At 43.7% G+C, this 26,985-nt stretch overlaps 1 protein-coding gene across 1 annotated transcript in view; it reads left to right on the forward strand.

Annotated features, from left to right (window-relative positions):
* SLC24A3 (solute carrier family 24 member 3) overlaps nucleotides 1-26,985 on the forward strand; it is a 329,684-nt gene that overhangs the window by 38,170 nt on the left and 264,529 nt on the right. The window contains exon 2 of the mRNA XM_067532815.1: nucleotides 5,981-6,118. Coding sequence (XP_067388916.1) covers nucleotides 6,004-6,118 — 115 coding nt within the window. The 5' untranslated portion in view covers nucleotides 5,981-6,003. The remainder of the gene's footprint in view (nucleotides 1-5,980; nucleotides 6,119-26,985) is intronic.

Genomic DNA, 26,985 nt, shown 5'->3' on the forward strand with positions numbered 1-26,985 from the left:
TGAGATGGTTTGACCTGATTAAAGCTGGAGACTCAGAGCCAGATCCTTAACTGCTGTAAATCAACATAGCTTCATCAATTTCAGCTGGACCTAATTCTGCTCTTACGCACATCCATTTAAGTGAGTGCAGAATGGGATCCTTTTACTAACTGAGTAACCTTGCCAAATGGAGCTTTTCCCAAGCTCATTCTGAATGACTTATGTTTAGTTTTCCTTTTGGATAGGTCCAAGTTCTGAGACAAGAAAGCTGTTCTGTGTTGTGAGGAGAAGGAAGAGATCTGTCAGGAGTTTAGGGGAATAAAAATCCTAGAAAGAGGATGGGGTTTTTTCCTCTTTCCCCCCCACTGGAGAATGAAACAGTAACTACTCAGAAAATAAGCCCTTCACTCTGAAAACAAGTTTTGTATGGATCTCAGACTGCTTAGCTCAGATGATAGAAGTATGTTTATTATTAAAAATGAAGACTAATGCTGTGCTATTGTAAATGCAGTCACAAAATTCATCTGAACTAATGTGGTGGGATTAAAATCTGTTCCCATCCATGATATTTTTATACAGTTAACTCACTGAAGGTCACTCAAAGACAAAACAATTAGGAAACAGTGCATTCGGAAGGGCATAAAGTGTGTTGAATGACTGTAGTTATTACACACACACAAACTAAGGTAAAATACTGATGCTTAGTTTACAAAGTTAAATGCTCAAAAGTTAGGAAATGACGGATTTAACGTTGCCTGTGAAATTAATTCTGCCCCCTTGCGTGTATCTACCCTGTGGATTGAATGACATGGGGTCCTGTGGTAAAAACAGTAGGTGATCATATAATTAAACGGTGTCATAATGCATTCACACACAAAATGGAATTTCAGGCACTTTTCTGGCCCCGGTGATTTCTCCTTGCTGAATTTCAAAAGCCTGTTGCAAACAGTGGAGATGTTAGAGCATCTAAAAAAAAGTCACAAAATCTTTTATAATGGAAAGTATCAAGTAACCTAAATATAGGGGCTGTGGCCAGCTCCCCACATAAGAAACCTTTTCTTTAATCCTCACTGTCCTCCGAGACCCTGACAAAGATTTGATGATCCCTCCTGCTGTATTTTTCTCACTGTTTAGCCCTCTCCCTCTTTTTCTCTCTCTCTCATACTGTGATGGGTTGTATGAACCCCACACTGATACTAAAAGGTTTAAGGGGAGCTAGAGAGTACAATTAGTGCACGTGATGGCACCTGGAGGGCATGTCAGGTTTAATTAAAATTGAGACCCCGTTTGGGAGGAGCTACAGGAGGTAACTGGGGCAGTGGGATTGGTCCTGAAGGAAGAAGGACAGCATGGGTGAAGGAAACTCTTGAAACAGGTCTGGGAGAAAACCCCAAGGGTCAGGAGCTTGGGAAGAGCTATCCTCTAGGGAAGAAAGCCCAGTGAGGCAGCACTTTATAGAAGAGCAGCAAGGAACTTTGCAGAGCCTGGGAGGGCAGTAAAAAACTCGGTAAGGATTGTGGCTAGCAAGTCTGGAAGAGTGCATGTTCCTTTGCATTTAGTTTGGACAGTGGGTCAAGGGTTCCCAGGTGTCCGGTTTCCCACGGAACCTAGCACTGCTGACCGGACCTTAAAAGTCCAGTTACCTGCTGTAACTGGCCTCTGCCACTGGAGGGTGGGAAGAGCAGCAGCTGCTGCTGACACCTGATGGAGAGCAGTGGCTGGCTTCCAGGTCCAGCTCCAAGGTAGCTACCGGTGCCCCTGCTGGGAGGGGGGATGAACTTGTCTCCTCCACCTCTGCCACGCTGTGCCCTGATTGCCCCAACCCTGGCCCCTCACTATAGGGACTGACCCCTCCCTGCTCCAGCCCCTTGCTCTGCGGACCAACCCCTGCCGTGCCCTGATTACCCTGGCCCTGGCTCCTTGGTATGGGACCAACCCCACCCCGGACCCTTGTTCCGGGGACCTTCCTCTGCTGTGCCCTATTGGGTAGGCAGGCTCCACATCAGCTCCTCCTAGCCCGGCAGGTGGCAGGTGAGCCCCCCAGGGGAGAGGGGAGTGAGTGACGGGGAGGTGGAGAGTGAGCAATGGAAGGAGGGGGGGGAGGAGCGAGCAGGGGTGGGGCCTCAGGAAAGAGGCAGTTGGGGCTTCGGGGAAAGAGGCGGGGCAGAGGGTGGGGCTGGGGTGTTTGGTTTTCAGCAATTAGAAAATTGGCACCTCTGCCACCAGCAGGTTTGAATGGCATTTGGTGAAGGCCCTGCAGTGCTGTGCCTAGCTATGAAGGGGCCGCGCGTACCACCCAGTCACTCTTCTACACATACCCTCCATCCTTCTCTCTGAGAAGGACAGGGAAGGGCTCTCTTTTGAAGCTACCATAGTGTAGCCTCCAGTCCTGTACAAGGATCCTGCCTCTGAGCTGACCCTTCCATGCGCTGAAATTCTCTTGCAGATTCAAGGCTGTAGTTTCTTAGTTGTCTAGAAGAGCCTCGGTTGATACAAAATCACACCTCCTCTCCAATAGGTGAAATGACATAGCTCTTGAACACTGTCACTAGGGGGCAAGAGACTAATTGCAGTTATATGCATCTTTAGGATAATATGTAAAATGTAGAACTGGTAAAACCAAAGTTAAAGAGAGGCTGGATTCTGTTGAAATAAAGATGTACAGATGTGATGGAAACCCAGCTTAAATTCCATTTGCTGTTCATTAAATGGGGCTCAAGGATTTGGTAGGAGACGTATGTGTGTGTACACAATGGGCACCCCTGTGTGTCAAAACAATATTTTCCCGCAAAGTTGGAAACTCTGTAGGATGCATGTAGCTAACATGTGAGCATGCATTCTCAGCTAATTAGACCAACATGAAATGTGCAGGACTGGGCAGTGTCGTGCCAAGAATGTTATGGAAAATGACCAAATGTTTTTGTTGACATTGCTAAAATAGAGCTTCATTTAGCAGCACCTCCTCTAAGCCAAAGTGGAGAGAGACATTGGGAAAGAGGAAGAGGGAAAATAGGAAACAAAAGTAATAACAAAATGTTACCTTTCACCAGGTTACTCATAATATTCATGGAATTGAAACCATCCTGTAGTCTGAAAAGACGTGAATGACTGATGGACCCAAAACATTAAATTGGAAATGATTGCTGATTTTGGTCCATTGGGTTGTTTTTGAGCATTTACAAAGAGCCGGATACGCTTGAAGCACCCATAGGAGTCAGGGTTCCATTGTGAATTGTTTGTATTTTCAGATTTATTATGCACAAATTACAATTAGTTTGGTGGCCAACTTGTCGTCTTTTTCCTTCACGATTGTAAACTCCCACTTCATGCGTGATAATTTGGGGTGTCTGTCTATGAATCAAGTTTGTCTGCAAGGAGAGCTGATTTGGAAAAGTGGCATTTCCCAGGAGGAGAGCAAAGGAACCAGGTGTTGGTGGTAGGACTTAGAGGCACAGAGGAATCTTATGCAGGAGAGAGGAAGAGAACTGCATGCTCTCATAGCAGAGGGGTCTTGTTTACCTGTGGAACCAGCCAAGGTCAAAGGAAACTGAGCTGGAGCAGAGAGGGAGACTCCTTCATTTGGAGGAAAAGTCATGAGCTGCAGGAGAAAGTTCCTGGCCACTGCAGAGGGCTCTGCCCCTAAATCCAAAGAATGCTCCAGAGTGGTGAGGAAACTGAGGCAGGGAATCATGTATAAGTGTTTATTATTTTATCTGGGTCTGTATGTCTTCTGTGCTCTATAAAGAGTAATTGTGTTTAGAAAACTCTGCAAAGCCTATGCATGTGTTACCTGCAGCAACTATTACGAATCCCTGAAGACATGAACTGTAACCCAGAGTAACTGCAAGTGGAGCTCCGGAAAAGGCATGCTTAAGCTACTGGGAAATCTGGGTAGGGAGACTGGTCCTGCAGGGCTAGGACAGCTGGACTGCCGAGCCTCATTTCTGTGAAGGCATAGCAGACAGAGTGTCTGTACTAAGGAAGTGTGCCAGGTGGCTGGAGCCAACTGAGACTTGCGAAAGCTTAGAGAACATATGAACATAAGAATGGCCATACTGAGTCAGACCAATGGTCCATCTTGCCCAGTATCCTGTCTTCTGACAATGGCCAGTGCCAGGGGCTTCAGAGGGAATGAACAGAATAAGACAATCATCAAGTGATCCAATCCCTATTGTCCACTCCCATCTTCTGGCAATTGGAGGCTAGAGACACCAAGATCATGCCGTTGCATCCCTGACCATCTTGGTTAATATCCATTGGTAGACTGATCCTCCATGAGCTCACAGGTGTAACTTATGAGGACCCAAACACTGCAGCCCAGTGTGTGTCCAGCAGAGGGAGCATGACTAGGGCTGTGAGCAACATCATGTCTTAATACTGTATTTCAGTGCTTTATGGATTCTCCTTTTTCTAAGTTTAATACTGGCATTATCTACCAACGCTCCTAGGTAGAGTTGAAACGGTGTCATTCACCTGTCACGTTGGCAATGATGATAATTAATAACTCAGGACCTCATTCATATGGCAATGATTTTTTTCTACTGACCTAAGTGGTGGTAGAGTGATTTGCACTAGTTGAGGATTGGCCCAGGGTTCAACCCAGTTTCCTGGTTTCACGTGATGTCTGAGTAAGAGTCCCTAATATTTGTAGATATTCCTGGCTGGTTTTGTAACATTCTGAAAGGAGAGCTACTCAAATGACTCTTGAGCCCACTGCTGCCCTGGCTTACCCCCTATGAACTCCATAGATGTCCATGAAATTGTATTTGGTGTGGATCAGGGTAGAATGAGGTCCCAGAGCCATTTGAGAAGCTTCCTTTCATCAAGAGGCTTTCAGGGAGAACGGCAGCCATTGTACAACCCTCTTTGAGCGTCTGCTCTTGGGACGCAAGGAATATATGTGTTTTGTGTTAGAATAGTGGATGATGCAGTTAAAGCTTGAACCATGGTCCATAGAAGTCAACGGAACCATTCCATTGATTTTCAGTGGACATTGGATCAGGCCTGAAATGGGCTGGTATTGAAATATTTGACTTGATGGGATACTGTTGAAATACCTGTGGGTATAATTCTCTCTAACCTGTTTCTAAAATGGTATCTAAATACCACGTAATATCATTCCGCCCTCCTGGGGCACGTGGAATAATGCCAGCCATTAAATTCTCCCATTGCACTCTTTGGAGATCATTCTTTTTATAGGGAGGCTGAGCTTTGCTGACTGTTAAAAGACATTCAGTTCACTCACAAAAGTTCCCATAAAGCTAAAAGACTTCTATGCAACACATCACAGGCTCCCTGCTGCATTACACCAGCCCTGATCGAGCAGCACCCTTGAGCCTAACATCAAACCTGTGACTTCAATGGAGCTACCCACAAGCTTATGTGCATGTGCTTATGTGATTTGCTGGATTGGGACCAGAGTGAACACTAATGTGAGTGCCTGCAGTCCACTTCCCATCTTTGTTTGGAAATAAGACGGGAAACAGCTAAGTTTTTTGTGGAATGTGTCCGATTTCATAGACTTTTGCCTATGCCTCACAATGCTGAGATGTCCACAGAGTGAAAAGATTTTTGTCAAGAAAATGTTGAATTTTACTCCATAAATTTAAGACATTTCTGTTACTCTTGGGCCAAATTCACACCTAGAATAAATCTATTGAAGTCAATTAGGTTACACTATGGATGAGTTTGGCCCTTGCTGGTGTGTGTGTCTAAGGTGTTAACCTCGTTTGGGGCTGCTTGTGAACAAAGACGTTTTGGCCTAAATTTTCTAAACTGATTCGTGATTCTGGATGCCCCAATTTTTGGGTGCTCAACTTGACACACCTTAGATGGTCCTGGTCTTCGTAAGATTCAGAGTGCCCACGCTCGGATGGATGAGCCCTTCTAAAGTGTCTCAATTTGGGGTGCCCAGAATCACAAGTCACTTTGTACAACATAGGCGCTAGCCTCTTTATCCTCCTCAGAGCAAGAGCATTCATCTCATGCCCTTTTCCTCTAGGTTATGATGTCTTGAGCTATCCTATGGAAACTAACGATAAATGGAGTGGGAGGAGGCCACTGGAGGCAACTGAGGAGAATGCCACTGAGATCCCAGAGGAGACAGAAAATCGATATGTCAAGAACTGCACTGAACCAGGTAGGAATGAATAATTCTTCCTCTTTCTCTTGAGGTTATAGCCAGCTGTGCTAGCTACTGAAATTCTGTACTGATGCAACCAAGGGACTTTGGTTACACAAATGTTGTGCCTATTAGTTTTAGAGGCATAAAACACTCTAATCATATAGCCCCAGGATATATGTGTAATATTAATATTGCAAACTCCCTCTCCTGATGAGCCCCACAAGTGGACAGGTGTTGGCTGCCAAACAAGGCAGATGTTTGGGAAGCACGAGTAGCTGAATTTCAGGATTAAGCATGGAGATGTAAGCTTTGAGATCTTAGGAGAAAAGTGTTCCATATTTGCTGCATGGAAATGTAACTGAAACTTGGCACAATGATCAGGAGTCAGGTAACTGAGACTCACCAGTAGGATTATGGTCTGGAAATATGGGATGTGATCTTATAGTAATAAAGAAATCGAAAATTGATTTTGGAGGAAGAATTAGACTGAGCTGAAGCTCTCCGTTTTAAAGCTACTTTTGCCAAGTTTGTTTGTTTGCTTATTCTAAAAGCCTCTACATATTTATTTACAGGGTTATATCCTTTCATCGTCATTAAAAATAAATCACTCGCCACATTGCACAAAACTGTCACAGCTTTTCCTGAGCATAAAAATAAAGAAGAATAGGGATTCTTTACTTTGTGTTCACTTGATTATGCGTCGCATTTGTTTTCCCTAGCTGAAAACCATGATAAAAAAATCACTAATGATGGGGGAAGCGTCATATGACACTCAATCCTTTATTTATTTTTTAATGGAAGAATTTTGATGTGGTTTGAAATTATGGAAAGAATTTAAGGCATTTCTGTATTCTTCAAAAGATTATATTGGTTATCCACTAGAGAAGAAATTCTGTTAAATACAGTTCACATTGTAGCTCTGTGCATATATATATCTCCCCTGTAATCCTTAATAACATTTCTGAGACAGTTGGATGATTATGTTCCATTTTCAAAGACAAACATATTACAAAAATTATTCTGCAACTCTTTCCTTGATTATAATCCTCCCATGCAAAGAAGATCCCTTTTTACATGTTCATACCAATATTTGTAATAATCCATCTCCTTCCCTTTCTGAGCATTAACATCTGCTGTCTCCTCACCATAAGCCATTCCATTACCATCCCAAAATAAAATTGTTTATTTGAAATGTGTTTTTGCAGGAGTGTAAAGAACAATAATCACATGAGTTAACTGTGGTTTCCATGAGATAAAACAATCATAATGCAAATTACGTTTGTTTCCATGAATTGCCATAAAGTGATGATGGAATATGTTATTTTATGGCAATTATGAAGCTAATTAACATGTCACTGGCTATTGTAGAATTAATATCAGAAGAAACAGGCTTAAGTTTGCACCCTGTGAGTAGTTCCATTGAAGTCAATGAGACTACTCACAGCCACAGAGTGCAAATTTAAGCATGACTTTGCAAGATCAGCATCAGAAATGTTATGTTTTACTGAGAAACTGACCCCACTGACGTTGATGGGAGTTTTTCTGTTGACTTCAGTGAGCTTTGGGTCAGGCCCAGAATATTTTAGGTTCTGATTTTGCTGCAAATGGAAAGCAATTAACTGAGATCTGGTTTCTGAACCAATGTTCAATGAACAATGTGCCTAGGACATAGGCAGCTATAGAGGATGTCAACATTTAGAATCTCAGTTTCGTATCAGACTGTTGTCTGTTCCTGGATTCCCAGGTAACAGCAGTGGCTAAAAATGTTATTTCTCTTCCTCACCTTGCTTAAAGAGTTCACCTACTCACACTCATTAAGCTAATATAGACATTTGCACTGACACGAAAATGGCAAAGGGAGTGTGTGTGCAGTATACAGCATTAAGCACAACTGGTCAGATTTAATGAGAAAAGCTATTTACCCAACAAGAAAAACATACGTATCCTATGGAAAAGTGACTTGAAAGAATACTCTGATTATGTATTTACTTATTTATTCTAGGTGTTTGTGTGATTTGTATCTGCATGATACATCTAAGTGTACCTAAAGAGATGGTATTAAAATAGTTGACACCCTTACAACCTTCCACTTGTACATATAACAGAAGTGATGCTCTAGTAACACACATTCCAGGAATGAACAAAATAAAGACATTGAAGTAACAAGGGGGAAATCATTTTCCCACAATGTCTTTTGGTGCTAGTAATCTTAGGTGTTGCTTGCAACAAAATCAAGTAAAATATTTCAGAGAAAAGTATGGTTCTTAAAATGATGATGTCTCTTTCATTAAAAGCTGACACTGCTTTTGTAGTAAACACCTAGTCACTGCTAAAGGAGAAGAACTTGTGCTATTTGTTTTTTCTGCTAGATGTATCCTTCACAAAATTTGAGTAAACTTCGTTGTTAGACCTGGCCAGTAAATTTCTGATGGAACACTTTTTCATTGGCCAGTGCTGATTCGATGGAATAGAAATGTTCCTCGGGAACATGTCGATTCCCTCAACATTTTTGACAAAAACCCGCCAGGCATGCCACCTGTCTTCCGGGTTTCCTGCCAGCCAGACTAGGCACCCCATTTGCCTTTCTATGCTGCCCAACCCAGGGAGCTGCCTGCCTATAGAATCAGGTAGCCCCAAGAGTCAGCTGCCTGGAGAGTTGAGCAGCTGGGTGCAAGCCGGTTCTCCAGAAACTGAATTTTTCCTCCCTTTTACTTTTTATCTTGATTCAGGGAAATTTTCCCGCCCCTCCCCCCCCATCAGAATTTTCCTCAGGAGGGACATTCCATTTCCCAGCCAGCTTTTCTCTTTTGCTCTGTCCTAGAATAGAAAGAGCCTCCTTTTAACAAAGCCCCTGATAACAACTTTCGCATTTACACACATGGACAGGTGTGTTGTGATTTCATTCACTGCGAAGCTTCACTGACACTGATAATTCTGCCACTGCTCAATAAAGTTAACTTAGGGCCTGATCCAAGGCCTTTGAGGTCAAGTCAAGTATTTCCATTAACTCCGACTGTTGCTGGGTCTGGCCCTTACAGAATAATTGTCTACTGTGATATCTACTTCCAAACTGAAGATAGAAAGCTGACTATAAGAGGTAGAAGGTAGAATATGACAGGCAAGAAGGCTGTAGTCATGGAATGTATCTCTCTTGGCTGTCATTCCCTAAAAGGATAGTATAATTTTTTGTTTCTTGGTTAGTTACAAAACTGTGTTTTCATTATAAAACCTAGAGGTTTCTAACAAGAATGGGTTAGAATTTTCAGGACAACTTCATCCTTTGTTTGTTGAAATGTTGATGAAAAGTAGAATCAAAATTTGTAATTTTGAATTTTTTAAACCATTTTTGTTATAAGTGGCTTATTTTTTCAGTTAGCCTGCAGTGCAAATTGGAAAAAACTTTTTGTGTAAAAATGTATACATCTGTTCTCTTAAGCCTGTGTATGTTTTCAGTTTCTCTTGAGGACGTACTATTACATTTTGCACCAGTTATCTTTTTCCTTTTTCTCTTTTAGGTGGTTGTCAGAGAGTGCTCAATAATTAAACCAGTTAAAGAATTTTATTTAAGAATCACACCAAATACTGTTTGCTTAATTTACTTTGACATATACATTTAAATGGAATCTGGAGATATTATTATTATTAATAATAATACCCAGCTTGTATATAGCATTTTTCGTCAGTATATCTCAAAGTGGAAATACAGGACCACATTTTAAGCTTTGTAATACTGGTGTCAACAAGGCTCAGTTTAACGCAGTTACACTGGTATACAGACCACAAACTGGCCAATGTATGTTATTCTATAGTATTCGTATGCACACTTTGAAATACTTGTAACTTCTCACTCTGGGAAACCATTACTAGTTACTCTGTTGGAATTATGAATGAATGGGATGAATTTCACACATTATCTTTAATTCCCTGCTCACTGTGTGTTAGTTACACATTTCCCTCTGGCCCCATTTCATGGAGCATGTGAGTCTGTTACAGCCCATAGATGCAGAGCCTGGCTCTTTAATTCAAGTTGTAGAAACTCCTGCTATTAGCTCTGGAAGATCCCTGGTTCAGCATTAGATGTAGGCCAAAACTGGAGGCTGGCACGTCTTTATTTATCAAATCTGTCAAACATAAAATATACAATGCTGATATAATATCCATCACTACCAGTCTCTTGTGCATTTCATCAGTATATGCAGAATTTGTCAGCTAATGTAAATATATTTGGATCACACACTGAGATCTATTGTGAAGCTATTCTAGAAGCTGTTGCAAGCTAGAACCAGTTACAGAAGCTACAAAAGGTGCACATCCAAACTAGAATGCAGCTGTTTATAAAAACAAACAAAACCCCCCCAAAAACCAATAAAACCCCAAAGCATAGTACATTGCAAACAGAGATGAGATGTGCTTCTGGATTTATAATGAAAACCATATTTTTGCAAATATATTCATTAATTTTAGCTACGTATTCTTACTAGCTCCCAGCACCTGCAAGTACATTTGAAATTCCTATTGCTTGCTCCTGGGCCTGGCGTACAAGAGACAGGATTTGGGTAATGTTGTTGTTTATTATTTGTATTGTGGTAGAACCGAGGAGACCTAGTCATGAACCAGGACCTCATTGTACTAGGCACTGCACAAACACAGAACAAAAAGATGGCCCCTGCCTCAAAGAGTTTACAGTCTATGCATTTCTACTCTCTTCAGCACAAATCCTGCAATCAGATCTGCATGAGCATACTCCATTGAAGTCAATGCAGTTCTACATAGGTGTGTCTGATAGTCTGTGCTCCCAGAGATCACTGAGGTCAAAGAAACTTTGTCTTCTTTTGCAACCACAATCTTTTTCTCACTGCCTTGTTTCAGAGCTTTGATCAGTGGGATTACATCGCACTTTGACTGATTGATCCAAATCCCATTGAAGTCAATGGAAAGACTCCCACTGTGATTTAAGTGAGCTTTAAATCAGGTCCTCTACGCTCTCTTATTCTGAGCTAGAAATGTTCTATAGAAATTTAATGAATGAAACATGTTGTGGGAGGAATCCAGAGTTGCTCATCAACAGTCATAAAAGGGAACAGGCCTGATCCTTCACCTCTGCTCTATCAGCTGCCGGATTCAGTCCTTACATGATAATCACTAGTTTTTTGTTTTTATTCGGGTATTATGTGAACATTTTGGATGTTCTCCGAGCTTCACCGTTCGGAACCACAGCTAGAAATGATGGTGAGTAATCACCTCGAGGAAAAGGTTTTTATTAACCATACCACGCATTTCAGCTTTTAAGGCCATGTGCCATGTTAACAAGTTGTGGATCTTAAATGAATGGGAGCAAATATTGACTATTAATTTAAGGAGCTTGCCTATCATTTATTTTTTAAATGCAAATGAACATGTGGAAGGATTTTGAGAGACCAGCTTTTTCCCACTGTCTGTGCAAAATGTCCATGCACATAACTATAAAGCACACAAGCTAACCTTTTGACAGTTGGGCTCACAGCAAAAACAATATAAATAAAAAAATTTAAAAAAAAATAAAATGACTTACTGTAATACAGCAACAAGGTGATAATTTCTCTAAGTAGGGTGCTTGCACAGAGAAGATAGGCCACAAAAACATGCTCAATAGCAGCTTCTTAATTAACAGGCGCCCACAAGAGGCAGAGGACTAGGAGGATAGAACTAGGCAGGGATTTTATACTTGAGATTAATGAATAATTTTAAAGCATCTTCTCAAGCAGACAAATAAAACAGCATGATAATATGTACTTCAAACAACTGAGCGCTGCGTAAGATCTTCATTTTTCAGAAGGTCTTTAAAAATCACTGCTCTCAAAAGATGCAGCCGGGCTGACTGCTAAATAGCAGTGAGGCTCTGTCATGAATGCCCTGGACACATTGGGGAAAAATTTGCAAGGTTATAACCATATGCCTGCCATTTATTTTTTTTTACGGGGAATCGTTATATTCTTCTCTCTAACACTGGAAATGTACTCTGAGCGCTGTAGAAAAGTGGGCACCCTTTAAAAAGAAAAATGAGCATGACTGCTGTCCACCATGACTCAGTGTCACCATATGCACCAGGCCCCCCTGGAATCAGATCCACACAAGCTGACCCTCTTGCTGATTGCAGGATCCAGGGCCTAAGTCTAAGGAACAGAGTGTACAGAATATAATTCAGGGGAGAGAATGATCCATCCTTACATGTATACCAGTGCCGCAGTTTGATTTTTGACTTTGGATTGCTGCTACATCAGCCGACGGACTTCTTTTGAAAGAGCTGCCCGTCCAGTAGTTTCTGATGAGAATGCTGGGTGTGAACACCTCAGAAATTATTTAATTTATTCATTTTCTGAAATGGGTGTAGCAGCATATTAAAGCCATACCTTAAAGATTAGCACCCTCTTCCTTGGTTTTTGACAGACAGTGTTTGCTGTACATCCAAGTACCTCTCAGATCGTGGCAATGATAATACTGCCTGAGTCCTAAGACAGCTCACAAACCTTCAGCACAGCCTGGCTGGGCTTCCAGGCTGGAAGCATGATACTAAAGTGGAATGGGCTGTCAGGTACAAGTAGTGTCAGGGGTTCATTTTGCCTGCTGCACAGAAGGTTATAGCTCCCATTTATGTCTTTGAATGTGCAAGAGTGCTATCAGTCAGCACTTTTAAGTGGTTAACCAAAGAGGCAAAGTCCTAGAAACCTGAACCTATATGTTGCTGCATCAATGTAGAGAAATCATAGAAATTAGATTTGCAAAAGACTTATTTGGCCCTTTTAGAGTGTCTTGGTGGTGCAAAGGAACTTTGGTGTCAATGGGAATCTGTGCCAATGGGCAGGGTAATGGAGAAGGAGACCATTAGGCCGATTAGTTGATCCTTCTGTCAGATCAGGATTATTAATGCAGATGGGGCACAGTGAGCTATGCACATAAGTAACAACTGCTTAAGCCCTAGTATATCAACATAAAAATGTCCTGTTTAAAGAGTGCAGCAGACAGTATGTATTCCAAATGTCCTGATGCTGTTGGATGCCCAATATCAACAATGATGAAGCATCAATCAGTTTTCAGACACGAACATTTCCCACTGCAGCCCATTCACAGACTCTTTGGGGGTTTCTCAAAGGATTATCTTGACCAATTAAAGAAAAGAAACACATTTCTGTATGCCAGGTAGCTGCTCCCTGGTTTTCTTTGCTGAGTGTATTGTTGGTATAAAATGTATCCGTGATCAAATTTGTGGAGGACATCCTAGTTGGAGAAGGTGGCAAATGCAGTGGAGAATAGATCCAAACTGCAAAGGGACGTGGATTGATTTAGGGCTGCAGTCAACAAGGAGACATCCAGGATTAGTAAATGTAAAGTCTGACATCTAAAGAGAGGAGTCACACAGCACCAGTAGGAATTGAAAGGACACCAGCAGGCAGACACAGTGCCCTGAAGGCCGTGCATTTTCTTCTTCTGGTCTCCTTAGACCTTTTTTATGTAACCCGCCAGTCAGTGTGTGTTATGAGTCCCCCTTTGTGCCTGCTCAAGAGGGCGTGGTTCTCTTAAGTCCCCAGCTACAGAGTCTTTAGACTCATGCTTTCACCCAACCCCAAGGTGCTGGCTAAGATGACCGCCATCCTATGAGCATTACCGTTTCTCCAGGGGGTTGAGATCTGGGAGGTTGCTCCCTAGAGCATTTCCATTTGAGAAGTGGTCCCCAGTAAGGAATAAGTTTGGGAGCCCTTTGTGGGGAGTAAGGCACCCTGGGCCTGATTCCACCCCACGTAGGCAGTCACTTATGTTAGTGCAAAGTGGGGGTAAGTCATTACCATTCTAATCTGGGGGCGTTTGTACATCCACGCTGGTGTGAAGGAACGCACAATGATAACTCTTGCCTTCTGTGCTAATAAATGGCAGTTGTCTTGCTGTCTTAAGGTCTGATTGTTCCTCCTTGAACTAAGCACAGAGAGGACCCTCGGCCAGAGAGGGCCCTCTCCCATTGCTGTACAGAAAGGAGTGGAGCAGGGACAGGCGCTTCTGTGACAATGTTCCTCCCTCCTGGCCTTAGCTCCCCCAGAATGTGCTCTGCAGGTTTGGGGATCTCCAAGTGCGGAGGGGGTCAATGAGCAGGCGGGCTGGGAAAGGAGTTGGAAGGCTGGACGTACATCATCTCTGTACCCTATCCCTTAATGAGGTAGCCACCCCTCCTGGAGCAGAGTCCATGAGGCCTTGCAACGGAACCTCAGGAATAGGGTGCTGAGAGTGAGGGAGGATTTTTGCAGACAGCACTTGCTCTCTCCTGGCTTTCCCTCCCCGTGTTGGGTACTTAGCTCCTGTTTGAAGACAGACTGTGCAAGCCAAGCAGTGTTTCCCAAGCTACTTAGAGAGCAACCCGGGCCGTATTTGTAAATGCGAAGAGTGCCATACTTCCCAGACTGTGTTCCAGTTTAATGAGGTGTACTAATGGCATGGAAATGAGGTGACTTCTTTAAAATACATCTCTTTTGTTAGCTTGAAGTAGATCCACGCTCATCCAAGGGGCAAGGCTATCGAAGTCCTTGTCCTTTGATTCCCTTTTCCCCTTCCAATGTTTGCTAATGTGCTCCTGACCCTGTATTCCTTTGCCCTGTTATAGTTGGTAACTGTTATCATTATTGACTGTACATTTTATAGACCCTGCAAAGGTTTTGTGACCTCTTTTTAGTGTGAGAAAAGCAGTGTCTTGCCTTGCGTAGCCTAGCCTCCTCCAGGAGTTGGTCCAATAAAAGATAAGACCTCACCCACCTTGTCTCTCTCTCATCCCAGGCCTGACCCGGCTACACCTACCCTGCATAGCCCAGTCTAGGCAGTTAACTGGGAGGGGTTAGAGCTGGTGCTGCGTGTTTTGTTCGGGACTTTTTTGAGTGCATTTTGTGTGCAACATTGAGCAAAGCTACAGACACAGGGCCAGATCCCCAGCTAGAGTAAAGTCAGTGGAACAGACTTCAGGGGAGTTATGCTGATTTAGACCAGCTGGCGATCTGGTTTACACACCATTGCTAGTGTAACTTCAGCAGCATAAACAGCGGGCTGTGCTGCATTTAGCCGGTGAGTTACGTAACGCAGATTCATAAATTCTGCATGCTGGAGGCTGAGCTGAGCCCCGTGTCTCACCTCCTGCTGTACCTGCACTTCCGCACCTCCTCTCCGGGGCAGGCTGACAGCACTAAGGCAGACTGAGGAGATTTACAGTGACAGGGAAGCAACAGTGGTCCAACTCCTCTAGGAATTACTGTCACTTCCTGCAATGAAAGTTCACGGTGCTAGCTTCTGTGCTGCACTCCCATTGCTTCAGCAGGGCCACGCAGCCCTAGCGTTGGCTTTCCTAGTCACTGTTGGAATCTCTCTGCATAGGGGAATCTCAGGTGGCATAAAGTCACTGGAGTAGCTCCTACACATCACCCATCCATCCCTCTCCTGGCTTCCAGTATAGAGCATGAGGTCAGTGCCAAGGCTGGGTACCCAGGTGTTCCACTGGTCCCTAGCTGCCAAAACGACCCTCTGGGGCTGTTGGCAGATGACATTCATTAGAGCTGCTGTAATTTACACCAGGGACTGGAGCGTGCTCTGGAAAGCAGTAAGGAACTGTGTGCTCCCCTCAGCTGCACTGAGTCCTGTACAGCCACACACGAGGCTCTGCACAGCCATACACGAGATTTTGGCCTCGTTCAGTGGGGAGATTGTGTTAAATCTCCAAACCTTGGTGTCTAACCCCCCTGCCAAATCCCCTGATATGGCTGGCTGTCCTGCCCCTGGGCAGTTTGCTGAGGAGGATATGTACTGGCCAAGTAGAAGACATAGTGTCATTGCTATTAGACAGCTTATACATCACCAACAAGGGATCTGCTCATGCTCCTTGGGGAGCCTTCTTCAGCAGTAGAAAGGAGCGGCTTGCAGCTCTTCCTATTGATGTCATTGAGGAGCCACTTCCCTTGGTTGTATATAAATATTATTGTTTAAAAGCCACTATAGACCCAAAGGAGAGTTGGTAGAGGGAACCTGCACTGAAGATACAGCTGATGGTGCATGTCAGCACGTGGGTATAGTTTATTTGACTCTCTTTTTCTCAGTGGTGAACATATTAACTTTTACATAAATCCTGGACACTTGATTACTAAAAACTTAGCTTTTTAACCTGGAAAACAAAAATTGTTCATGTGTTATTTCACATGGGATTTGAAAGAATTGAAAAAATAATTAAAATTTTAACATTACTTTTTAGCATAATTATTTTGCAACGATTTGAAACTAAGCAAAGCAAACAAATAAGAAATGCACTAATTTTTGCCTACAACAAAGATGACCTAAAGTGGGAAGAAAACAGAAGTCATCTAAGAAGAATGGACCCACAATATTCTCTTCTTCCAGTAGTCATGACTATGGAGAGTAACATTTTAGGATGGTAATGGGGGAGGAGCATGTAAGTAGCTAAGATAGATAAAGTGAAGAGGTGTGCTGCCTTTTGATCATGTTCAAAATTCTGTTGGTTTAATTCCCTATGGGACTGAAGTTTTTGACAAGAAGAAATTCAGCTCTTCAACAGAGTGTTGTGTCTACAGTTCAGCCTTTCTGTCTAATACAGCGGCAAGGTGGGTGAGGTAATAGCTTTTATTGGACCAATTTATACTGGTGAGAGAGACAAGTTTTTGAGCTACACAGAGCTCTTCTTCAGGTCTGGGAAATAATGCTCTGTGTAGTTCAAAAGCTTGTGTCTCTCACCAATGGAAGATAGTCCAATAAAAGATATTCCCTCATCCACCTTGTCTCTCCAATATCCTGGGACCGACATGGCTACAATAACACTGCACGCTATAATTTACCAACCTCAGAGAAGCTAGCCTATTAATGTAAAGGTATAAAAAGCTGTAGAGATACTTTAGAGATAATTTCCGCATGACTAATTGTTTCTTTTTTGGTTATTCATGCAGCTCTTGTTTTTGAAGGGTATTTTCCATCCATCTGGTCCTTGGTATAGAAATGCGGCTGCTTGGACTTCTGATATTGCAGCTTTCCTGCCTATTTTCTAACTCTCTATGCATTCAGTGCCATTGGATCTTTGTTTTGTTGTGAATTGGAATTAGGATGTTTTTTCTTCTGCTGGGAAACGTTTTTTGTTGTTAAAAACAAACTTGTCAGCACGTTTGTGTGTGTGTACTCAGCACAAGTCGGTGTGGTGTAAGGAAGAAGAACAATCGTCAGTTATGTCCCCACGACCCTGCAGAGATGGGCCGTAAACAACACTCAGCAAATATAAAGTCTTGTTAGTAAGGAACCCTGTGAGCTTGCTGGCCTTGATTCATTTTGTTAACTGGAACTGACAAAAAATACAAACATAGAGAGATGAATATGACAGGGCACAGAGGAGCTTATTTAGAGGGGAAATAGAGTGTTTTCCTTAAAGGCAAAGTAACCTCTATTTACCTTTTGGTAGCGGGACGGGGGGAGCAAAGACGGTCAGTGAAGTAGCTGTTGCCATAGCTCATAAAGCTGAGTGGCTAAGCCCTTCTGTCATGAAAGCACATGTAGAAAGAACTAGGGGTCAGTTGTCAGTGGGGAAAAGACTCCATGGCTGGTTTTACTTAATGCCACAAGTGGGGAAACAATGCTTTACTCTTGGGTATATGTCGCTTGGAAAGGGGAGGGCCAGAGGGTGAATGGATCTATACCCCAAAGGGGCCAGGGAGAGGGTAGGCAAAGGTGTCATTTGCTATGGGGCAAGAGAGGCAGTCGTTGCTCCCCACCAACTGTATGTAATATAATCACATATAAAGTTCTATCTGCTGACACAACTTTCCCTGCTGGAATTTTTCTGAAATGACCTCCCTAAGGGTAGACCTCTGCAGAACTTGCTGGACACAGAATAGAATGAATGCTGCATCCTCCTGGAGGGTGGCAGAGTGGCTGATCTCTGGGTTGCATTGTGCCTGTCTGAGCTGCAGTGCCTCAGAGAGCTCCTGCACTGCGCCCACTGTGGAGCTGTGCCTTAGAGTCCGGGTACCACCCTAAATATTGCCCCTGGGTGACATACCCTGGCCCATTAGCCCCAGCACTTATTGACGTTGTTGTGTTGTATTGTAATTCTTAGGGGCTGACTGGACTGTAACTTGGACTTCACGCCAGCATGGGGAAGGGAGAATCCCCCTTTCCCCCATATGCCAGCCAGCCCAGCTGAGCAAAGGCAGAGTGGTACTGGAATTTGCTTCTGCTGTAGGCCAGCAGCAGTTATTCCCACCCGCCTCCCTGCAGCAAGAGTGAATTGGGCCTCAGCAGGGTGAGTCTGATACAATGCCTCCAGGGGCTACTGCTGAAGCAGTTCAGTTTACATGTCCTACCTTCTCAGGGCTAAATTCATAATCTAGTTCTAAGTCCGGATAGAAACTCTTGAGATATGTCTTCACTGCACAGTTAACTCAGGCCCTTACTCAAGTGTTGCCTCTAACCTCCTCCTGTGCGCACACAAAACCCCCTCAATCAAATTGTGGTATTGTAAAGCCAGACTAGCTGCTTGTAAGCACAGCCACAGTGGGTCAGACCAATGGTCCATCTAGCCCAGTATCTGGTGATTGGTGCCAGATGCTTCAGAGGAGACAGACAGAACAGGCAATTTATCAAATGATTCATCCCCTGTCATCCAGTCCCAGCTTCTGGTCCAACTGGAGCTATGGAGTAAATCCCTGCTGCTGCTTTCACTTGGGCTGGTAACCCAGCCACTTCGCAGAGAGGACAAAGACTAAACCTCCCCAAGTGCTGATAGTCCTCCAGTGCCTTCCCACAATTCCCCACTGTGCCCAGAAAGACCGACAAGTTTTCCCACAATTCACTGGGAAAGAAACATAGATCCATAGATTCCAAGGCCAGAAGGGGCCATTGTGATCAGCAAGTCTGACCTTGTGTATAATACAGGCCAGAGAACATTCCCAATTTGTAATCCCTAGAGTAGATCTTTCAGAAAAACATCCAATCTTTAAAAATTATCCATGATGGAGAATCCATCACGTTCCTCAGAGGTTAATTACTCCCACAGTTAAAAATGTACACCCTGTGTGCAGCCTGAAGTTGTCTAGCTTCAACCTCCAGCCTTTGGATCATCTTATAACTTTCTCTGCTAGATTGCAAAATCTATTATTAAATACTTGTTCCTTTCACAGGGGTCACTCACTGCTAGGGTGCTTCCTCATGGCTGTGTCCGGAGAATCAGTTTTCATCTGGTATGGTGCCCCACTTCTGTCGTTTGCTCACCCCATGGCTTCTTTCTTTCTCTCTCTCCGCAAGTTGGGTACTCCCTATCATTGTGACTCAGTTCTTCAGGTGGGTCACTGTAGTCTTACCCTTCTGAGGTATCAAAGTCCCACTGGGCTAGCTATCCTCCTGCCAGTCTTCCAGTCTAGGCCAGCTCCTGTGCCACTTTCTCAGCAGTTGGAAAGGGAACCTCAGCCTGCCCTTTACTCCAGGTTCTAGCCCAGGGATCCTAAGTCTAGAAGCTATAACCTGTTTGCTCCCAGAACCTGTTGCTATTTCCCTTGCCGCTCCTTCTTCTTGGGGAGCAACTGTGGACTTCTTTCCTGGACTTCTTACCAGACTCTGTCACCCCAGAGACACCTCCCTTCTTCCAGAGAGTGACTGCAACTCACTGCCCCTGCAGTCCCTTTCTGGTCTCACCTTCTTACCTTGATACAGGCCCAACCTGCTCCTTCTCAGCTGGTCATCCTAACCAATGCCCCCACAGTGGCAGGGATTTGATTAAGTGAGACATACCCAGATGATCCCAACAAACAGCTCGCACTCCATGCTGTAAAGGAAAATGAAAATCCCCCAGGGTCACTGCCAATTTGATCTGGGAGAAAATTCCTTCCCAACCTTGCATCTGGCGATCAGTTAGATCCTGAGCATGTGAGCAAGACGTACCAACCAGGCAGCTGAGAAGGAGAATTCTCAGTACCACCTCAGAGCACCAGCTCCCCCATCCCATGTCCCATCTCCAGCAACTCTTCATAATCTGACATTGATACCAGTGTCTTTCAGCCCGAAGCTCCCAAAGAGCTTGACAAATCCAATAGGCTGAAACAGGAACTCCTGCTTACAAAGACAGCTGCATCCACCACCAGCATGTGGGCTGGAGCATAGCAATGGCAGTTTCAGAAGCATGGCAAATGTTCAGCGCAGCGAGTTTAGGGCCTGACCATTGGCGCTGATGGGAGCCGTTGAAGGGCGTTAGATCAGGCCCTTACGTAGATGATATATAATTACCTGGTTTGGAATTTGACAACGGGGTTGTAACCCGTGCTTCTCTCAGAAAAATTGATGACCTCTTTAGTGACACGTCACAAGGGCCACAGCTCTATACTTCCTCTGAAAGACAGCGCCTCCAGCTCAACCTGCATGCTCTGCCAAGGGCCTTATCTTGCTTAGCTCTTCAGAGCTCAGAATCTGCAATTCTGGACAGCCTTTATGAAATCAATGCAGGTATTGGGAGGACTTATTTCGACCCTCCTTCCCCCCCACACATTAGCCACAATCTAGCTCTTAGTCTTTTGTATTTAATACGATTGTGCTAGCAATAGGCTGCACAAAGGAGTCAGTCTTTGAAATAATAAGCAGGTGACTCTGTGGTATATTCTCATTAAAGTCCTGGACCCTTTAAGTCAGGCGTTGGTTGATTACAATCTGTGACAACTTTTTTTTTTTGGTCTTTTTCAGAACTATATTAACTACAAATCCTCCAGCCTCCTCCCAGCCCCACTATTTAATAAAACCCAGTTCTCTAGGGACTGCTAATCCGGCATCTTTTGTGGGCACTAAACAGTCCCTACATTTTAAAGCTTGACTTTGAGACCTGCCAATTATGACAAGGTTTCCTCTCACAGCAGCTTTTATTAGAACTCCTTTCAGTCTGGATGCTGGTGCAGTTGAAGGATGGCGTGGTACATGTCTAAAGATGTCCTATTTCCACTGCGAGGGAAGGATGTGCAGGGAAAGGAATTGGGCCTCCAAATACACCCATGACACTGGGTGGGGCTATGGGAGAGACCTTTTGGTTCACTGATGCTCTGCCGAGTGCATTTTGGGGACTGGGGTGTGGGAGGACAACAGTGTTAGATGTCATGCTTGCAGATTGATTTCTCTGTTAAACCAGGGCTCAGAAAGACATAGAGACCATATAGGCCTGAACCTAGAGGGATGAACTTCCTTAATTTCTTCCACAGACAAAGTAAGCAGTTGCAATCTTCCTTGGATACAAGTCCCCCAGCTCCTTAGAATCTACTGCCTGCCAAAATGTGCAATGAAATCCACTGTGTGTTTGTGTCTTGGTTGAAGTCTGCTCGGGAATAGACTGAAAACCTGAAACTCATTTTGCTTTTGGACCTCAGCTTGGCTGGCTGCCAAAAAATGAAAAACAAATTTGACAGGGTTGCATTGTACATCTCAACACAGCACAGCACTTATCCCATGTAATATGCACATCTTGCTACAGAGACCACTGCTGTTTTTGTTCCTGTCTTCCCAGTTTAACCCTTTGTTTTCCCTTTGGAAGTTGTGGCAAAACACAGGCTCACAAAGAATGAGCAATGGCCCACCAGGGATTTGGAGCCCAGTTGGTTGGATTGAGGCAGGAAGAGACTCACTGAGAAGAGGGTCCAGAGTTTAAAAAAAAAAAAAAAAGGAGGAGCACAGCAATCCAGCATTTGAAATCAAAATTCCTAAGCAGATTTGACCGATCACATTTGCAGATCACATCTGCAATTGGATAAACAAATCTATGTTACCTTATGTCTAATAAAGCTGCCTGTGCTAAATGCAAAAATGCAGGGAGCAAATACCGACTTCTTCAATACAATGAAGGGGGTAAATACTTTCCTAGGTACGTCACCTACAAATTCTTACAAATATGAATCAAGAACCCATGCTGAAAGGTGATCAGCAGTGGAGGAAAATCTGGGCTCTTGTTTGGGTTTTTTCTTAATGATTTATGAAAAAAGCCACCATGATTTTTCAGTGTAATTTTTTCAGCATATTTTTTTATTTTAGAAATAGAAGTTGTGAAATCTTACTAGCCTTGGTGTTTTTGGAGGTCTGGCATTATGTGGATTGGAGGGTGTAACAGGATCAGCTGCCTGCTGTGCGCCCCCTTGTGGACAGGATGGCCCAACCGTGCCTTGCCTCAGTTCCCCTCTTGGTTCCTCAAAAAACTCAAAAGAGGCTTGCACAAGTCCAGTAACAGCCCTTCTTGGGGTCTGGTTCTACTAACAAAGTTCCAAAACAAACACACAAAGACTTCGACTCAGTGTTAAGTTAGGCCTTGCTCTTCCTGCCTGACGTACAGCTGCTGCTTCTGTTCTCTAAGTCACTGGAGCAGACCCAAAGCCTGGCCTCCCTTCTTTGCCTTTTCCGCATTCTTCAGGGACCACTGCAGGAGACATTGTCTCTTTGGAGCATCACTCTGCAGTCCCCTTTTGTTTCTTGTTCCTCTCTGGTTCTTTATAGAGACCAGCTGCCCTCTATCAGGCCCCCATCAAGAGACTGCTAATGAGGCACAGGTGGGCTGGACCAGTGGCCTCTTAAAGGATCCAGTCCACCCTGTGACAGGGGCCTCTCGAACATTTCATGAAAGAGGTTGGGAAGAGAATTTTTCTTGCAAGTCTTTGAATTAATGGGTGTCAGTAACAAAGTACCGTGATTTTAGAGAGTCAAATAAGAATGATAGCCAGTTTCACTGAGTCAGATTTCACCTCTTTGGTACATATAATGTCCAACTGTCTATCCTACTGTAGTTCTTCAGTCACCCACAGAATCTCCCAGTGTAAACAAGACCTGAATTTATATGATAAAAACAAGCAGAAATAAAAAAACAATGATTTTTTTCTTGAAAAAAGCTTCTCATGCTTTTTTGTATACATCCTAAAGAAGCCAAACATGACTCACAGCCAATTTATACTTAGTGGGTATATATAATGCTCTGTAAATTCATAGATTACAAGGCCAGAGGGGACTATTATGATCATTTAGCTTGATCTCCCGCAGGACACAGATCCTGTACCTAAGCCGGTAACTTCGGCATCAAGTCCATAATTTATCTTTGAGCTAGGCTATCTTTAAGAGAATTTTTCTTGTTAAATTCTAATACTTCACATCAGAGACATAGAGGGCCCAGTTCTAGTCTCTGATATACCCTTGCAACTCCTATTGAAAGAAATGGGAGTTATGTATTTCTGAGAGCAGGGGTGGGTCCATGCAAAGTAGCCCACAGAGCTTATAACTTTAAGTAGCTACCTTTTATTTGAGATCTTGTCTCTCATGGCTCTCCTTTGAAAATGGTGCCATCAACAAACTGCTGCATATCACATAACTTACTCTAAAGATTTCACTAGCATCTCTGAAATCTGATGCTTGATAGATGAGCCTTGATGGGGGAAGTCCTTTAGAAGATGGTTCTTCATTCCCCTCGTATGGACAGCCTGAGGTTAACACTGGCATATCCAGTCAGCATGGGCTAAAGATCCACTTCAGTCTTGCAAATACAACAGCATAGCTTGACTAGATAAAGGAATGAGTATTTTCAAGCTGCACCATTGTTGTTGTGAGACTCTTGCTTTGGCGCCTGTAGAACCCTCTGTGTGTTGGAACTGAGAGTCAGTTTTGCAATACACAATCACTATCCATGTTCTGGGGATAACTCTCCCTTTGAGTTTCTAAAGCGCCCATCATCACAGTATCTCAGGCCCAGATTTTTTTAAAAGTATTTAGATGTTTCTCCACTCAGCATTGCAAGGGCTAGGTGACTTAAATGGCTAAGTCCCATTTTCAAAACTGTCTTAGGCACTTAGGAGCCAAGGTCCCATTGACTTTCATTGAGGTTTAGGTTCCTAAGTGCCTGTCACTTTTGAAAATGGGATTTAGCCATCTGTCGCATAAGCCTTACAACACTGAGTGGAGTAACTTTAAATACCTTTAAAAATCTGAACATCAGAGCTTCCCAGGTACATTAGACCACTATGGTGAGTTCCTTAAGGGTCTGCGTGGGTCCCTTGCTCCTTTCCCTTCCCTGGTTAAGTGGGCTTTGTTTGAGTTATACATCTTCTTCTGCACCTCTCCTGTCTCTCTAATTTTGTCATGAAATCTTTCTCAAAGAGTAGGGTCTGACAGAGAATCCTGAAGGCAGTCAGGCACCAAGTTAGCACGATCCGCACTGGGACCCCTCATCTGAGGATGCTTTATCTCAAGCTCTGAAATGCTTTCATTTCATTTCAAAGGACCCAACTTTCTGGGTGGAGGAGAGGGGTTGTGGATAGAATTGCTGAGGTAGCTGGGTCCTAACACTTTGGAGATTTTTAGGTTCCGGTTCAGTGCCTTGACTTGGCAGTGGAGGTGGACTGGGAGCCAGCAGAGGGATTAGAACCCAGGAAATGATGTGTTTGGGGTGTCCTGTCCCATTGAGGAGGCAGCCAGGCACATTCTGCAAGAGCTGGAACCTCAGCATGACTTATACCTTCGACCCCAGGCACATTCAGGTGCAGTAATCCCACTGGAGGTGACTCTTCCATGGCTCACTCTGGTCAGATCCCCATCTCGGAGGGAGGGACAACATTTCCAAGCATGCTGGAGGGGGAAGAAGGCATCCTTTGTCACTGACACTACCTGGTCTTGTAGGCTAAGTAACAGTCTGAGCAAGACCCCTGTGCTTTGCACTGTTTTGACAAATGGGAGGTAGATGCATTCTTCGGAAGGGGTAAGTACAGTGTCCTAACTATTTCTTCAAAGCATTTCCACCTTCCAACCAATATCTCAGCCAGACTCACTCTGAGACAGCTGCTGGTCATCCAATAGCCAGTCTATTGTAGGCATTGGGACTTCTTTGTGGTGGTGCTGGTTATGTCTCTGGAAAATGAGATGTACAGCTGAGTGTTGTGAGCAGCTTGTTGGTAGGGGAGCCCATAGTGACTGACCACTCCTCCTTGTGGCCTCATTTAGATATTGTATTAGAGAAGAAGAGGGACAGTAGATTCTCAGTCCACTAGGATTGTCTTCATGGTGTGCCCCATTGTGAGGCATCTTGAATGTTAGCAGTTGTCACATGTTGTCACTACTCTTGTCTACGAAGGGGAGGTTGGAGATGGCGGTGGGTTGGGTGGGGGATATTTGGAGAGGTTTTCTGAATCTAGCCTTGGCTATTTGAAGACTGGTACATCTCTATTATTTTTCAAGGAGGAAGGCAGGTTTGCACCTGGTGCTTTCGGTTACCCGTATATGTAGTTGTTCTACACTGACTTTAACTAGCCAGAAGGGCATGGATCTGTTTTGAAAATGGTGTCTTGAATGTTGAGTTGCATTGTGTACAGTGGAGCCAACCTCTGTCAGGGTGATGGGGCAGGTAGTGCTGTCTGGGCCAGAATTTACTTCTCTGCTCATTGGGTTCCTCTCACATTTGGTTGATCTTTTCTGAAAGGCAAGAGGAAAGCTCTCCACAGCTGTCAGTGCTTGGGTCTCATTAGAGGAAAGGCAGTTGCTGTGCTTAGGGTAAACTTGCTGAATAGTGGAACTGCATTCTTGGAAACTGAGCTCTTAACAAACTGGATTCTGTTTCCAATTAATCTGAATCTTTCCAGAGTCTGAGATTATGCCCTCCCCACTGTGTCCTGTTGGGAGTTCACTGGGCAATAGTTAAAGTCCTGATAATCAGTTTATATTCCCTATTGTATGATTTTAGGAATTAATATTTTGATTTGTATGTTTTAGGTGTAGAAAAATATTAACTTAATTTCTCTTGGGACTCTGCTTTCTTAAGGCTGTGTGTGTGTGTATGTGTGTATTGTGCAGTAATATGCTATAAATGAAGTCTATCTGTAACGAGCCAACTTTAACACTGAAAAATCATTCTGAAGCCAAAAGATCCCAGAAGTTCAGCTTAACTTATCCGTAACTCTTTCCCCTTGTGCAACTTTCTTAAAATATAGTCTGTGTTCACGTTTGTGAAAGGTGACCTACAAAGGAAAAAAGGGAGGAGAAAGCCCCCCAGTCCACATTTCTCTGTCCCTCAAGAATTCCTCTGGACAGAAACAGGGAAAAAAAGACCTGACATTCCAGAGAGTTCTAAGTGGAAAAAGAATTAACAAGCAAACCCCAAATTCTTCAGACCTTTGCTAGGCACAATGCAAAGAAGGCTGGGAAAGGACACAAAGCTATTCTCCCCTCCCCTTCTTTTCAAGCCACCTTTAAGTAATACAAATGGAATTCCATGTGCCACTTTACATACCGTTATCAGAATGTGCGTTGTGTGGTCAGGTACAGATATGTTATATCTTAGCAACTTAAGTGGTTATTTAGCGGTAAAGGCCTGATCCTGCACAGTGTTAGGTGCCCCTCTTCAGATGCTCAACACCACCACGTCCCATCACCCATGTTGGGAATTGAGGGTCTTCAGCAGCACACAACGGTGCTGAGCAGCTTCAAGCATTGGGCACAGTGTCCCTGATTCAGGAAGGTACTTGAGCAGGAGCTTAACTTTAAGCATGAAAGAATACTTCAGCGGGAACTACTCATGTACTTTAAAGTTAGGCACATGCTTAAGTACCTTCTTGAATCAGGGATATTGATCCTGCAATGGTGGACGCCCGTGCTTACTGTTAGCAAGTGAAGCAGCTCACTGTCTTCAGGGAGATTAGTCACATGCTTAAAGTGAAGCACATTCACAACTTTTTGCAGGATCAGACCTGAGAAAGGGTAATGCTAGCTCCTTTGGTGCTCCACACCCAAATACTTTGTGCATACATAAACTCAAGAAGCTTCACACTCATGTGTTCAGAAACAATACAAGACATTCACAACAACACGTTTACCTTCAGCGGGAAACTTAGGCC

This window comes from Emydura macquarii, unplaced genomic scaffold (genome assembly GCF_026122565.2).
Source record: "Emydura macquarii macquarii isolate MOO-44397 ecotype Brisbane River unplaced genomic scaffold, CSIRO-AGI_Emac_v2 contig_3305, whole genome shotgun sequence".
In the NCBI taxonomy this organism is placed as follows: Eukaryota; Metazoa; Chordata; order Testudines; family Chelidae; genus Emydura; species Emydura macquarii.